General features: G+C 36.3%; 2 protein-coding genes across 2 annotated transcripts in view; one reads left to right on the forward strand and one right to left on the reverse strand.

The window, feature by feature from the left end:
- DOCK2 (dedicator of cytokinesis 2) overlaps positions 1–14,910 on the forward strand; it is a 205,649-nt gene that overhangs the window by 84,196 nt on the left and 106,543 nt on the right. The window lies entirely within an intron of this gene.
- Positions 1,630–8,239, reverse strand: INSYN2B (inhibitory synaptic factor family member 2B). The gene is made up of 3 exons (XM_009818116.2): positions 6,903–8,239; positions 3,753–3,827; positions 1,630–1,816 (listed from the first exon to the last, which is right to left on the reverse strand). The coding sequence occupies exons 1-3, from the start codon at positions 8,222–8,224 to the stop codon at positions 1,630–1,632; spliced, it is 1,584 nt and encodes a 527-aa protein (XP_009816418.1). The 5' UTR covers positions 8,225–8,239.

Here is a 14,910-nt window from a genome sequence, read left to right on the forward strand (position 1 = left end):
ATTAATACAATATGATTTAGAAAAATAGGATCTAGGGGTTAATTTATTGAATACCCTGGCACCATTTGAACTAATTAACCAGAGTCACTTCTAAGAAAATGTCTGTAGTACATTCCACTAAACATAAAATACATTATTTGGGGCTTTACAGTGTGCCCTTTAAACTTGCTTTGGAAAACCTTTTCCCCTCTGCCCCCCATATGAAAGGTGACCATGTTTTCATGAGGAAAATAACAGTATCATCAATCCTAAATTAGGTTACATTGGCATACCCTGTGCTAGCTGGTAACTTGACTATTTTTGAAGGAAAGAAATAGCTGCATTGACATCTGATAGAATCTTTTCAGCGTATATATTTTTGATATAATACAGTTAAGTTCATTAAATATTATTTTTTATGATCAATTTTGTATCATATATCAACTTACTTACATCTTAAAGCCAAAAAAACACATCTTGGGATGTTTTGGCATAGTGATACAGGTCTTGAATGGACAAAATGGGCAAGTGGTTTAGCAAGACAGTAGCCAAAGTGGTTATTCCCCTCTATTCAGCAATTGCGTGATGCCATCTGAGGCGTTGTGTCCAGTTTTAGGCTTCCAGGTAGATGAAAGACATAAACTTACTGGAGGGAGACCACCAAGATGACTGTGGGCTGCAGCACGTAGCATGTGAAGAGAGGCAGTGAAAATTGGATTTGTTCAGTTTTTAAGAAGTGAAGTCTTAGGAGAGAGGTCTTATTAGCTGTCTAATTCTTCCTGAAGGTGTATTTAGACAAGGCAAGATGTAATGGATACAAGTTAGAACATAGGAAATGAAGATTAGAATTTAGGAAAAAAATTTGTAACAGGTTGCCCCAAGGGGTTATGGATTCTTGTCTCTGGAGGTATTCAAAACTCAAATTCACCTAATTGGACCTTGCTTGAGTACGGGGTTAAGATTAGAATTACTGAGATATTCTCTTGTGTTATGAATCTATGATTCTTTTCAGAGAAGTCTATTAAATGGATGAAACTTCTAAATGGTTGATTTTTAAACCGAACCAATAAAAGGACAGAGTAAAACTTAGCTTGAAATTATTTTTTTGTTGTTAAGTATTAGATGACAGCAACGAAAATACTTCAGTGGGGATATGAAATAATTGTAATTGTCTCCTTTGCAGAGAGCTTTGTTTGACCAATGTAGATGTCCCTGAATTTGTTCTTGATTATGCCATTTGTTTAAAGATCAATTAAGTTCTTTCCTTTTAGTCCATGTTGCTTAATAAATAGGAAGAGAAGACTATCTGATACCCTTAGCTTTGTCTACCATTGTTTTTTAAAGTAGAGATTTAGACCTTGTTGCTTTTGGAAAGTTGAAAAAAAAGTCTTTACAAAGCATATGAAAGTGTCCTTGGAAAAAATGAGAAAGCTTCCTTTTGAAAGAAACAATTTCTTTTTGAAAATAGTATCTTCATGCGCCTTTATTCAGTGAGATGAATTAAGTAAATTCAATTCTTTTGATTTTTCAGATACTCTAATTAAACATTCTTTAGCTTTGTGATTTCGTAATAGCACACTTTCAGGTGTGTGCTCTCAAAACTCTTTCTGTTGCAGTGTCTTTTGAAATGTAAAAAGATCCATAAGGAAGTCAAATCCACCAGAAGCATTTTCTTTTCACCTTTTTTGGTTTTCTTCTTAACTCCTTTTTCTCTGGAGCTGGATGATCAGGTGGTAGCTTCTGAGGTGAAGCTGAAGCTGGATTTTGTTCTGCATGATCCAGCGTTTTCAAAATCTGATTAAATCTTCCTTCTTGTTGTCTGAAGTCATATTCTACACTATGGAAAAATGAAGAGATTTAAGCTAGTGAGTGAGAAATCCCCTCTTTAAAAAACATGCGGAAAGGATGCTTACCTCATTAGAATAATTTGGCGTTATTCAATATTATTCAATTGGTTAAAACACAAGGGTATATAGGTTGCTGCTTTGAAAATAAGTTCATCTCTTAATCTTTTCTGAGGGAAACCTTTTTCTTTATGAGTTAAGAACTCCAGCATTGTGCCCAAAACAATGGGACAAAAATCAAGGGAGACAAAATGAAAAATTACCAGGATGACCTTTCAATGCATTTTATTCAATGGTCAGATTTTGATACTGTCATCTGACTCAGTCATATGCTTGGCATGAATTCAAAACTCTCATATGCTTAACTTTGTTAAATGTGAATGTTTCCCACTAGGACACCTGCTGGGACCAAAAATATATGAAAATAAGCAAATATGTAAGTCTCTGAGATAAGTAGTATTAGTTAACAGGAAAGTAGAGTGTAACTCATTTTCTCCATTGAAACCCATAATTATTATTGATGTCAAATGAGAGCCACGATGTTAATCAGATAAGAGCAGGTATTTGCACAGAAAAAAATGTAAGGTTCAAAAGAACTGATGTGAACAGTGATTAAGTAATCTTATGCAACCAGTACAGTTAAACAAAACCAAACAAATGAAAAAAAAAAAGCATCCAAATTAAAAAGATGCAGTGCTGTATGGTTTTTCTTTATTTCAACCATCTTTTCTGGGCAGGAGGGTGGGAGTTGTATCAGCTGTGGAGGTTTTAGGCAGTGGAGGGAAGAGTAGAAAGGAGCTGGTTTTATTTTCCATAATGCAAGCTCTTTGGCAGGAAAAAGGCATCATCAGAGGGATACTGGGATGTCACATTAAGGCCCTGAACCTGATTTGGGCACTGAGTAGAAGAAATCTGTAAAATTAGTAGATATGCATACCTTTAAACACTATTAATTGTGAGCATTTGTATGTATATAGAAATCCATAATTTTGATCATGCATTCATCTTCCTCTTCATTCTCTTAAGTCTGCAGTGTATGGCGGTACTGGACAGGATCTAAAATGGCAAAGTGTGAGCTCCAGCTGTGATTATGCTGCATTTGTGCTATATATTACTTAATATTCTGTGAAGAGCCCAATGGCTCTTATAGAATCAAATAACTGAAGATGTGTGTTTTCTGCCTCGTAACTGAGGTTGCAAAGATTGCATAATGTGTTTACAAATTGGTGGAAGCCCTAGCAAATCCCTTGGTGAGTGGATAAGCTACCTGTGCAGTATAACCAAGACTTTGTACCTGCTAGCTTTTTGGTTAATGGCTGGCAAGCTGAAGACTCTTACAGGGTGTTTGTGTAGACATAGCATTTGGAACATGTACAGCTCTGGAACACGGTACTACAAAGTTTTTTGATTGTAAGAGTTTAACATAAACTGCAGTTTAAATTTGGAGTAATTTACACTCAAATTGCACTTTCTCAAAATAATGACAAACAAACATTTACTGAAGTGAGAAGTGTGGGAGTTTTGTTTTTGTTTTGCATATAAACATGAACTGTAGCTATAGCTTACTGGCATTTGGAGAATTGTTTATCTTTTCCAAGATCTAAATTTGTTACAGAAATCCTAGTTTTAAAAATGTAACACAAAAAGGGAATTTCATCATCAGAAACATCATCGAAGGTTTTCAAAGCATGCTAGTAATAATAATGCTGTGAAATATTAGTGGGAAATTTCTATCCGAATTCTCAGAAGTACAGTACCTCTTTTCTCCTTGGGAAAACAAACAAACCACCTCACACATACCACTTGCTCTTTTGTTAAAAACTGGATTAATAATAATTGAGACCTTTTATAGCTGTGAGCAAAACATTGTGTTGTACATTTGTGAGAGATATATAGACAATTCAAAAATGGTGTGAAGGAGTGAAGTACCTGTAAATGATACATGCGGTGTTCTGACAGGTGCTGCAGTTGTTGAGGTCTTGACCAGTGTGATAGAAGTTGCGCCTGTAATAGACAGTAGTTCGTGTAATGTGTATTTATAGATACATTAATAGCTCTCTGAGTCTTGCATGAATAAAAGTAATTCTGTTCACCACTTCTATTATCCGTACTAAAAATTCTAGTGTCAAATTCTAAATTAGAAAGTTGCTTTGAAAAACCCAAAACCTATGTTGATTTATGTTTTTATTTTGCAACTTTCCCACCTCGTGCTGTTAAGATTCTGGTTGTTGGTTCTTGCATGTATGCTTGTTATGAGAACACTTAAACACGTGATTGCCTCTTAGAAACCCACTTAAAGGTATTTGAATATCCATGCTTTTGGTGAATCAATCTGATCTCTACCCTTATGCTTTCCATTCTTTCCCCTTTTCATGTTTCCTCACTTGAGTATAAACAAGTCAGATTTTTACTGCTGATAGTATCCAAATTTGGAGTGCTGAGAAAACAAGAAAAATTACTTTCATACTTAACGCCAGCTGGAGTTGAATTATTTTTATGAGAGAGAGATCTGCATTAGAAACAGTTTGAGGTTGGTGGCTCATTACATCTGAAGGAAACACAACACTTATATTTAACAAGTTTTATTTGAATTAGGGGGGTTCAGTTGGTACCAAAATAATTTTTTAATTGCATTTGGAATTAAAATGGAGGTTCTTCACATGCATCATTGTGCTACCTCCACTGTGCTTCACTGCAAGTTACTCTTTGTAATGGGTCAGATTTGCAAACATAATTGAAACTTGTCCACTCTGTCATACATAACTACATGCAGGGGAGAAGGAGTGGGTATTTTTTTCTGTAATTTCTTAAAGAACCATAGTTGGGTGGTAGTTGTATGAAATGTGGTATAGACAAGTGATTGCTTAAGCTTGACACATACTTGGATTCTCCACCCCCCCCCCCCCTTGGATCCTGCTTCTAAATCGAACTTTTGGGTTTCAGTGTTTTATAAATGTTTTTGCATTTTTGTATCAGTATGGCTAAGTGGATTTTGTCTGTTGTGCCTAGGCTATTACAAAGTGAGTGCCAGGAAATCATACGGGCTTTTCGGATAGAGAAAAATAACTAAGAACAATCCTCTGAGAGACCATAGTTGGAGCTGAATTATATAGGAAAAATGTTACATGGAATAAAAATTTATGCAGGCACAGTGGAAACTAACAGAAGTATTTTCATGCTAACAGCCAGATGGACATTACTGGTTAATGTCTCCAGATAAAAAAGATAAGCTGTACAGAGTAAAATTACATGTTAACTTGATTTATATTTTTTTAAGTTTTTTAATGAGTGTAAATTCATATTTGGAGTGTGAGTTGGAGAATTACTTATCAGAAATACAAAAAGGTAAGTTCAATTCCCAGATAAAATACTTTGGTAAAGAATTCTTCAAAATAGATTTATTTTTCTTCAGAAGTTGTAAGAAAATTGGGGCATATAAAATTCAGTTAGGTATATCCTGACAGTTTTTGCACAGCCACACAAACCTTTTCTGTCCACATGGGAACAAGTGCAAAGACCTGGTGCTGAGTCATGTGAGCAACTCAGTGGCATGTTTGAGCAACTCAGTGGCATGTTTGAGCAACTCAGTGGCATGTTCTGTGCCATTTCTGTGCCATTGAACCTGCACAAAAATCTCAATGCAGCCTTCTTTTAGTGCTGTTTGCAGAGTTTGTGGAAATGTGGAAGATTATCAGATTTATTCCTTAACTGCAGTCAGTAAATACTATTGATAAACATGATCTGATTTTAAAAATAAGGATGCAGTTTTACGCACAGACCAGCTGCGCATAAATGATTATCCTAGATGCCTAAGCTAGCTGGGCTAAGTATAAAAGTAAATGTATGATAACGTAGACTTCATGCTGTTTTATCTTTAAAAAAATAAAGTAAAATGGAACCTTTATTCTCTTGATATTTCGGAGATTTATTTGTGGGTTTTTCTAAGACAAAAAGTATTTGATCGATGTACTACATTACCATAAAACAGAACTTTAAAATGTATCCTAGATGCATTTACTGTAAGTAGGAGCTGCTGTTAATGGTTTGGAAAGCATTATTAGGCTATTCTAAAACCTGTTTTGAGCATAGAAATATTTGAAATTCTATTTTAACCTTGTCCTACAAAGGTGTCCAATCTTTAGACAATAGTTGCATTTATAGTATTATTATTATTTATAATGCATAAATAAGCTGCATAAATAAGTTACATAAATAATGCTTGCAGCCTTGGCTAATAGTCACTATGAGAGCATACTAAAAATAAATCCAGGTCATGCATTCTTATGATAGTGCAGAAAGCCATTCTAAAATCTGAGATTCTGAAGTCAGTTCTTGCTAACGATCTTCACATGCTATATGTTCATAGTTTTTAATCCCTTTTAAGCACCTACTTCTGCCTCCTGTGAAATCTTCCTGACATATTGAAGCTCTTGAAGTTTACCTGGTGTTGTGCCTTTTCCTATTCTTAAGCCTTCCCTTTAAGGAGCTATGTTGTTTGTAGTATCATGAAATGTAACTAGCAACGAGGTCCCCAAATGTCTGCAGATGCTACGCTTTAGTCGCTAATACTTTTGCTTGCTTATGAAGGCAGTAATAATTTATTGAACAGAAGCATGTTTCTGCTGATATAAACTGTTTCAGCAATAGGACTGCTTTGGCACTAAATGTGTATCTGACCTTGCTAGTAAGAGATAGTTGGCTTGCCGTAGGCTTGTATTATACTACATTAGTACATTAAACTGTTGGGTTTTGTTGTTCTACTGCACACTGATTTTTAGCTAGACGGAGACTGCCTACTCTCATGTGTCAGTGGCTTTGTATCTGACACTGTAGATCTAAATAAAAAAGGGAGTTAATAAACGATGTCTTGCGCTGGGTTTAGTAAAGGCAGTGTCAGCTAAAGCCAAACTGAAGGCAGACTTGCTTCTCTGCCGAGGCCCAAATACCAGAAAAAGATACCGTTTTTGCAAACTCATCTTTAAATATTGCAGGAAGGATTTTTTCACTAATGAAGGTTAAAAGAATGCTAACATCTTCTTTACACTTCTGATGAATTACTAATATTAAAATGCACCATACCCTTCACTGAGGGCTCTGGATTTTTCCAGGTCTTGGATTACATTCAAAAGGACTTTAATCTTCTCCTGGTTTGACTGCAAGGATTCCTCTACAGACTGCAGCCTGCCTTGTAGGGCACGGAGTTCTCCATGTGCCAAATGAATTTGATTTATTTCACTAATCTCTTTGTTGCTTTGTGGTTTTATTTCATTCTTTGGCAGATAAGACTTTTTGTGAAATCCTTCTAAACAGCTGTTACCCTGGTAAACATCTGACTGGGTAGAATTTGTCTCGATTTCAGTATTACATGACAGAATAGATTTTGATGCATTACTGCTGGTCAATGACATTATTGTGTGATCATCATTTGTTAATGTCACACAGCTGGAATCTGTTTTGTGCTCTCCTGCCTGTTGATAGTCTCTGAGGAAACAAGGAGATGAACTGTGATTTGATGGAGGTGATAATGGAGTAGTTTCCTTACTGCTTGCATCTTTGCTGGCTACAAGTGACTCAGAATCACTTTTATCTGCTTCACAGGAGTCAGAATGAGGAGTACATTCACTGCAGTTAGTAGAATTGCTTAGGCAAGGGTATGCTTTTTCAGAATTAGATGAAGGCGTGCTGTTTTCATTATTTTCATTGCTATTTATGGCAGTAGAAGAATGCAGTGAATTACTTAAATTCATGGTTGTGTCTGGTGCATCCATGGAAACATTGCTGTCTTGTGGAAAACTCACATGTATGTATTCAGGCACCTGTGTAGAAACAGTTGTCTTCTCAGACGATTTCTCAGTATCAGAGTGGATAGGTCCATTGCTTTGTGCTTTTGATGGTCTTTGACTTAACTGACCATCCACCTCGCTATTCCTAATTCTGTCTTCCAAATGATTAGTTATTCTTAAGTAACAGAGATCTGAAGACATAATGTCTTGCTCAGAAAGATTGCCATTTACTTGAGTAGAATTTGCAGGCTCAGTTGGCATTTCTGTTAATGATTTGCTTACTGTCAGCTTTTTCTTTCTAAAAACCGGGAAGTGTTTCCTGAGGCTAGGAGATGTTTGTATGGCAATATTCCGAAGCCCCTTCTGAGCCCTTGGAAAAGATGGAGACCGATGTAGCAAAAAATTGTGATCCCTAAATAGTTCTCTTTTTCCAGTTGTGAATGCTATATCTTGGGCAGGATTAGAATCCAATTCTGTCTTTGTGTTCACACCATCATCCTTGAATCGAACTTGCTGAGATTTGGTCCTGCGGTGGTGTGGCTGTCTCATAAAATCAGCCGAATCCAGACTATTCCTTTTCAATAGCACTGGGCGCATTTTCATGTTATGCTGGGCCATTGAATCACAATTTAAAGCCTGTAAGTAACGTGTTTCTTTGCGACCCATATCATTTGTCATTTGAACTGTATATTAAGATTGTTCCTAAGATGCAAATGAATACCTTACTCCCGAAGAAGCTAAGCTTTTCATTCTTCTTGTTGTTATTATGTATACTTTTAAGTGACATGCTCTCTTTGAGGTTGCTCCTTCAAATTTGGTTGCTGATTAGACCAAACACAAAGATAAAGAAATTAAATATTGAATTTAAGGAGAGATTTCTTGTAGCTAGGGAGTGCAGAAATCCTTGTGTTCTGAAGCAAACATGATCTTCGTATTACAAAATCACAACAGTCTGTTATGCTTACAGTTAACTCATTTAAAGGTAAGGTTGAGTCTATGGCTTTCCTGATGGCTCTTTTTTGACAGTCAGGTCTCCATTAGCGATCCAGCTTTTTTTTTTATAATCGACCAGTCACATATGTTTTATTTGCATGTTGCCTAAACAAGTATAATAACTTTTGGGGGCATTTTCATTTCTGATGCATAGTTTTACTGAAGGAATATATCCATTAATACCAAACTGAATTGCTTTCTTTAGAGAGAGTTTTTCTTCTTCAGCCATCTTTTTAATGTTGCAAGTGCAAGTAATCTTCCCAAACAGTTAAGCAAAATGTAACCACTTCTGACCAGGCGAAAAATACAGCATCCAGTGGGTTTCAGGGAGAGAAATTACTGAGGTGTAGTTATTACTTCAGTTCATGTAAATACAAGGCCAGTCATATCCAAGGGACTGTTTCATTTGGAGAAGTTCTGTAAATACTTTGGCATCGGAACAGTGGTCCAGAGCAAATAACCAGCAAATGCAGAATAACAGGAAATGTTTCCTGAAAGTAAAAAGACAACAGTTGCAGATGAACAAACTGGCCAAAACACTGTACTTTTCTTCTGCTGTTTCCTAACAACTTTTCATCTCCAGTGGTTTTGTAACTTTGGCAGTGAGATACTCATATAGAAACTGAAAAATGTTTTACAATTTTATAATTATAAGTGCCTAAAGTTTTCTTCATATGAAATACAAAACAACAAAAATGGATATAAAATATTCATAGTAGTAATTTTCTCTTTGTGATCAGTACTCGTGTGCAGGCCTGAGTCTGGTCCCAAATAGAGATCTTAAATCTTCAGATTTGAAAATGGCTATTAAATCTTGTTATGGACGAAATATCAAAAAACTGAACAATACAAATGTGAGTTCTTAATTTCGAGGCAAGTTGAGTTTTGAACAAAACTTAGAAATTTTTAAAATTTTTTTAGAGTTGCTCATTTCAAAGTGTTCAGATTTGAGTATAACTCTTGGTCAAGGAAAAATAAATTTATTTTAAAATGCAGTTAATGCAAATGGAACCTTTTCTGGGGAAATGAAATCTCTTTCCCATGCAGTATCAATTATTTGGGAATCAAGACTCAAGTTGGCTGCACATATGTATAAAATGTTCTACTCAGTTTGCATGCAGGAGACTGGCCTGTAAAGCTGTGGTTTGTTACGGCTGTCCAGAGTTCATAATGAAAAAACAAACATTAAACATGTTGAGCGACCACTAAAACTTACATTTCTGAAAAACAGTTAGGACAATAATATAGTCATACTGACCATGTATTACATTAGGAAGACTGGAGGAAAGTAAGAGAAGATATCTTATTATGGAGCCAGCTGTTACCAGAAATTTACTTGCAAGTATTTTAGTCTTTTTCAAGTGTAATATAACCAGTAATCTTTTTTGTACCCCAAAAAATAAAGCTTCAACCCATTTGTCACAGCTGGCATCTCAATTATGAGAATATTTGCCACAGAGACATTTTATTCATACGTTAAGGTGTAATGAGCTCTGACCACTTTCAAGTTCTCTGTATTTATTCTATAAAAACAGTATTATTAGTGAAATTTGAAGTGCTGATGAATTGTCACTCCAGATGCAGTTTATGGATGCATCCCCTGCATTGAGTACCAGGATGGGTTGTTGGTAAGTTTGTCCTCAAGTACACCCATGGATCATCCCCTTAAGCTCAGCAGTCACGCCCAGGCTGTTTAATGGTACGTTTTACTCATTGAGGTGTTGTGCAGTGTATTGTTTCCTCTTTCCTGGAATACGAACCCATGTGCTATGATGTGTTGACTGGCGGCACAACAGGGTATGGGAAAGACATGTAGCAATGAATTGCTCATGAACATGTGATGTACTAGAATCACAGAATCATTAGGGTTGGAAAAGACCTGTAAGATCATCAAGTCCACCCATCACCCCAACCCCACCATGCCCACTAAACCATGTCCCGCAGGGCCACGTCCACACGTTCCTTCAACACCTCCAGGGATGGTGACTCCACCACCTCCCTGGGCAGCCTGTTCCAATGCTTCACCACTCTCTCAGGAAAGACATTTTTCCTAATATCCAGCCTGAACCTCCCCTGGCGCAACTTGAGGCCATTTCCTCTTGTCCTGTCACTTGTCACTTGGGAGCAGAGACCAACACCCACCTCTCTGCAACCCCCTTGCAGGTAATTGTAGAGAGCTGCAGTATGAAAATATAAAGGCAGTAAAAGTGAAAACTAAGCCTTGCACTTCATGCATGTGAGTAGACAGCTTCACAAATGACTAGCAATCACCTAGGCCAAGACACACCTTGTTGCTTCAATATTTTTATGTCAAAATGTAAGTTACTTAGATAGAATTTTGTTGGCAACCTTTCTGTTACAAATTTAGATTTGTTATGGCTTCCTGAGATAGGACGTATAGGTGAGTGTATGCCATATATAGTTTATTCAAATTGTGTACGTTTAACTACTATGCATTTTAGCCACGACTTCTCACTGCAGGTTTCTACAGTGTTAAGGATGGTTTTGCTGTTTCTTACCCAAATAATCCGTGTGATAGACTTCCTCACAAATGTGAATTCTCCTACCCAAATAATTCCAGAATAGTTTGAGCCAAAATTCCATATATGCAATGAACAGTGCTGGACTAGTAGCAGATTTTAAGTCCTGAATTTCAAAACTCATGACATGTACCTGTATGTAAAATATCTTTCCTGTATTTTTAATAAGTTACGCTAAATCTGAAACTGGCTGCTAGAATAGAATAGGGATAAGAGGAGAACTTTATGCAAAATATGGGAAATATTCTATGGGTTTTCTAATAATCCAACATAGCTTGCTTTTAGGATTACAGTGACTTTTTTTAAGACTGGGGCTCAATTCCCAGCATAGTGTTAATTTACTATTAATCCTGTTCCCTGTTAATTCACTGGTTGTTTCATTAGCCTTACTGCTTCCATTATCTTAGTGTACCTTTTATTTAAGCATTGCACAAACTTTACTATATATAATTTACAAGAATTGATGAGATGGGTGCAGTGGGAAAGATCTTGTTACAGAATATAGCAAACTGTTATGTAGCCTCATGTAACATTTAGGCAATGTAATAATGTGATGTTATTCTATTATTAAGTTTTAGAAGAAAATGAGTGTGCAGTCACTGCAGAGAGAAATGAGTGTGCAGTCACTGCAGAGAGAAATGTTACGTAAGATATTGAGGAAACAAATATGTACATTATATATGTACATTAATAGCAAATTTTACTTTATGATATGCTAGCATTAAGTCACTTAAATCACTGTACTGCTTGTTCACTGGAAACAAGTATACACAATAAACAAGTCAAACAGTTTCTGCAAATAAAGTTCCGGTGCCAAGTTCTGAATTCTCATATCACCCACTAATTACTGGAGGCTTTTTACAGCTTTTTTTTGAGAATTTATCCAAATATTGCAGTAGCATTCTCCACTTTCCATCACAGCTGCTGTGCTGCAGGCAGATGGACTACTTTAAAAGTTATACTTGCCCAATTAAATTCAGAAAGAAGCTTTAGAAATCTAATCCTTTGTGTTTCAAATACAAGTAAAAAGCCCTTAAGGGTTTTAGAAGAGCTCTCTACTTTGGCTATAGAGGCATGGAGCTAGATTCTTGCATTCCTAATTTGCAAATTGCTATTTTAATTCCCTGTGATTTCTAGCTACCTTGGCATCCACTAGTCTGGGGTTCATATGGATTGCTGTAATGAAAGTTTTATGCTGTTATTTATATTAAATCAAGCTGAAATAAAAAATATATCGATAGGAATACTCAAAAATATTTGGATTGAAACCCCAAACTAGTGAATTTCAATGAGTTACAGGTGTCTGTGTTTAGATTAACAAATCAGTGTAACATTGCCAATTACTAAGTTTAAATAACATTTTCCCTTGCCCAGGATATAATTCCTCATTCTTTTCTGGCACAGCAATTTACAGGTCTTGTTTTGCTTGTTATTTCACATTGACTGAACTATGAAAAATTCTAAGGATCTGTTTTATAGAAATGCTTTCAATGTATTAATTTAACTTATGGCACATAACAAAAAGCATACGTCAGTTTTAATTCTGTAATAATAACAACAACAGTTTTGGTAGGAGAAATTTACTGGGATTTAATGTCTGCCAGGGTTCCATCACCTCGCATCCACGTATCCAGCCTCTTCCTCCCCGTCCCCTCCCTGGGCAGCTGCTCATCAGTCCTAAGGAAATGCCTTGTGCCTTGGTTGTTTTGCTTAATTAGCGCTGTGGATTTGATCCAATCTCTTCATCCACTGGTTGTTGAAGCAAGTGGCCTGTTAGGTGCTTGATAGTTAATGTTATTTTTAAACGGTGCATATTTCATGCTTCTCTTTTCAATGTTTTGACTATGTGAATCTGACTGATAGATATCATTGCATTTTTTTCTTTTATACTTCGCTTATACTGTTAAAGTAAATCTTGATTTTTAAAGTCTGTACATGTTTTGCACACACACTTCTTAACGGTGATAGTTACTCTCCAGTGTAAGTTTATTCTAGCTCCAGTGTAATTGTATTCCAGGGTGTAATAAGTGAATTGCCTGGAAAAGACTAAGGTGCAAAGCCTGCCACCTCAAACAGCAACCAACCTCAAGATTGTAGTTTTGAGTTCTTAGAGATGCACACACAGTTTAGGTAGCCAGACAGGCAGAGGAAATTTGACCATAAGACAGTTATATTTTTTTTATAATTATTCCTCCATCTTTCTTGCCTCTGCCTTCCTGATTTCTTGAAGAGTGTCAAACACATTTTTTGGTTCATATATCAGTTTAATGACTGAAGCTGTGGGTAGGGGACTGAAGCTGGTAAGGGTAAGTGGAGATCATGGGAAACTGCATGAAGTGAAAAAGCATGTAGCAAAGGTCAGTGGGGATTTTGGAAGAATGTAGATGTGCAAGTGTGCTGGTTATGGGTGTTTTCTGCAGTTTGTGGAAGAAGTTAAATATTTGACGTTGTCTTCAAACTCATTCAGTTGCAGTTTGACACCTTAATTTTCCATTTTACTAGTTTGCTCAAAAAAAAGTAGTGTTTTTCCTTGTAATGAAAGTGTGACATACATATTTGTAGTGCTTTGCTTTTCTTTTATACATGTGTTAAAGCCAGTATTTCTTGAAAAACAGTTTTGGACAGACCCCCTTCAATAAATAAATAAAGTCACTAGGCTAAAAGCATTTTGTGAGGGCTTTCAACAGGAAGATGAGTAGTGTAATTTACCTTGTTGCACTTTTGAGCATCAGCACTTTAAACTTCCTGAGTCACTCTAAATTTTTGCCACTTCCAGATGATCTATCTACCAAAGGTTAAACAGCAGATGAATTCAAGCATTATAGATACAGTGATAGCTGACAAAGCTGTAATAGCTGTAAGATAATATATTCAGACCGAGTAGTTTTATGTCATGTCTGATTTGTGGTTTATCCTGTATAATATAGATTTTCTATGATAAGCAGCTAGTTGGACATTTTCATTTTAAGGAGTCATCTTGATTTATTTAATTATGGTTTGTGTTTGATAATAAGCTGTTTCCTAGGTGGGAGAATTATGATCCTCAGTTTCTAAGAAATTTGCGTGACTGTCACTTTCCCTTCGTGTTGCAAATCTCTCCGATATTCCTAAACTGTTGGCGGAACAAGAGGCTGCATGTGTTGCAGCCATTCTGAACTGCATGCTTCTTAATGGCTGGATGACAAACTAAACGCTGCAGAGGACTCATTCCATATGCAGGTTCACCGCCGCCTTTCAAAAAGAAAAATCAGTGTCTGAAATTAGACTTTTTTTGATTAACAAGTATGAATTCATGCTTAAGTGCATTGGTTTGGATGTCAGTGGTCTTCATGTTCATTTTCTGTCTCCGTCAGGAACTTCAACAATAGAGGTTGGCCAAGCTCCTTAATTTAGCACTATCTCTACTTTTTATAAAACTCATGTTGGCTTTTTTCCTCAAAATAACGAGAGATGTTGAGAAGTTTAGATATGCTTCTGAAATCCCTGCCGACTAAAGTGAAACATACATTACCGGATGACATGAAGAGCTAGAGATGGATTTAAAACCATTGGAATTGGATGATGCTAAAAATTCTCTTCTTTCCCCTTTTCCTGCCCTTTTGTCACAATAATACAACCTTAGCTGAACTGCATTAGGTTCCTGTCGTTCCCAAGCCTAAATGTAAACAATAGTTCAAAGTGGATTGCCTTTGTTCTCCCTCCATCTGCAGACCTGACTCAAGTTTAGATGCTTTGCCTTCTTTCTTCTTTTCAGTGCAGCGCAAGTTTTAA

This window comes from Gavia stellata, chromosome 16 (genome assembly GCF_030936135.1).
Source record: "Gavia stellata isolate bGavSte3 chromosome 16, bGavSte3.hap2, whole genome shotgun sequence".
Classification (NCBI taxonomy): Eukaryota; Metazoa; Chordata; class Aves; order Gaviiformes; family Gaviidae; genus Gavia; species Gavia stellata.

Excerpts from the sequence above, each read along its gene's own strand:
- INSYN2B (XM_009818116.2), bottom strand. The coding sequence starts at position 8,224 with ATGGCCCAGCATAACATGAAAATGCGCCCAGTGCTATTGAAAAGGAAT. Across the intron at positions 3,828-6,902 it reads TCCAGAGCCCTCAGTGAAGG|GCGCAACTTCTATCACACTG; the intron begins GTATGGTGCATT and ends TGTCTATTACAG. Across the intron at positions 1,817-3,752 it reads ACCGCATGTATCATTTACAG|TGTAGAATATGACTTCAGAC; the intron begins GTACTTCACTCC and ends ATTTTTCCATAG.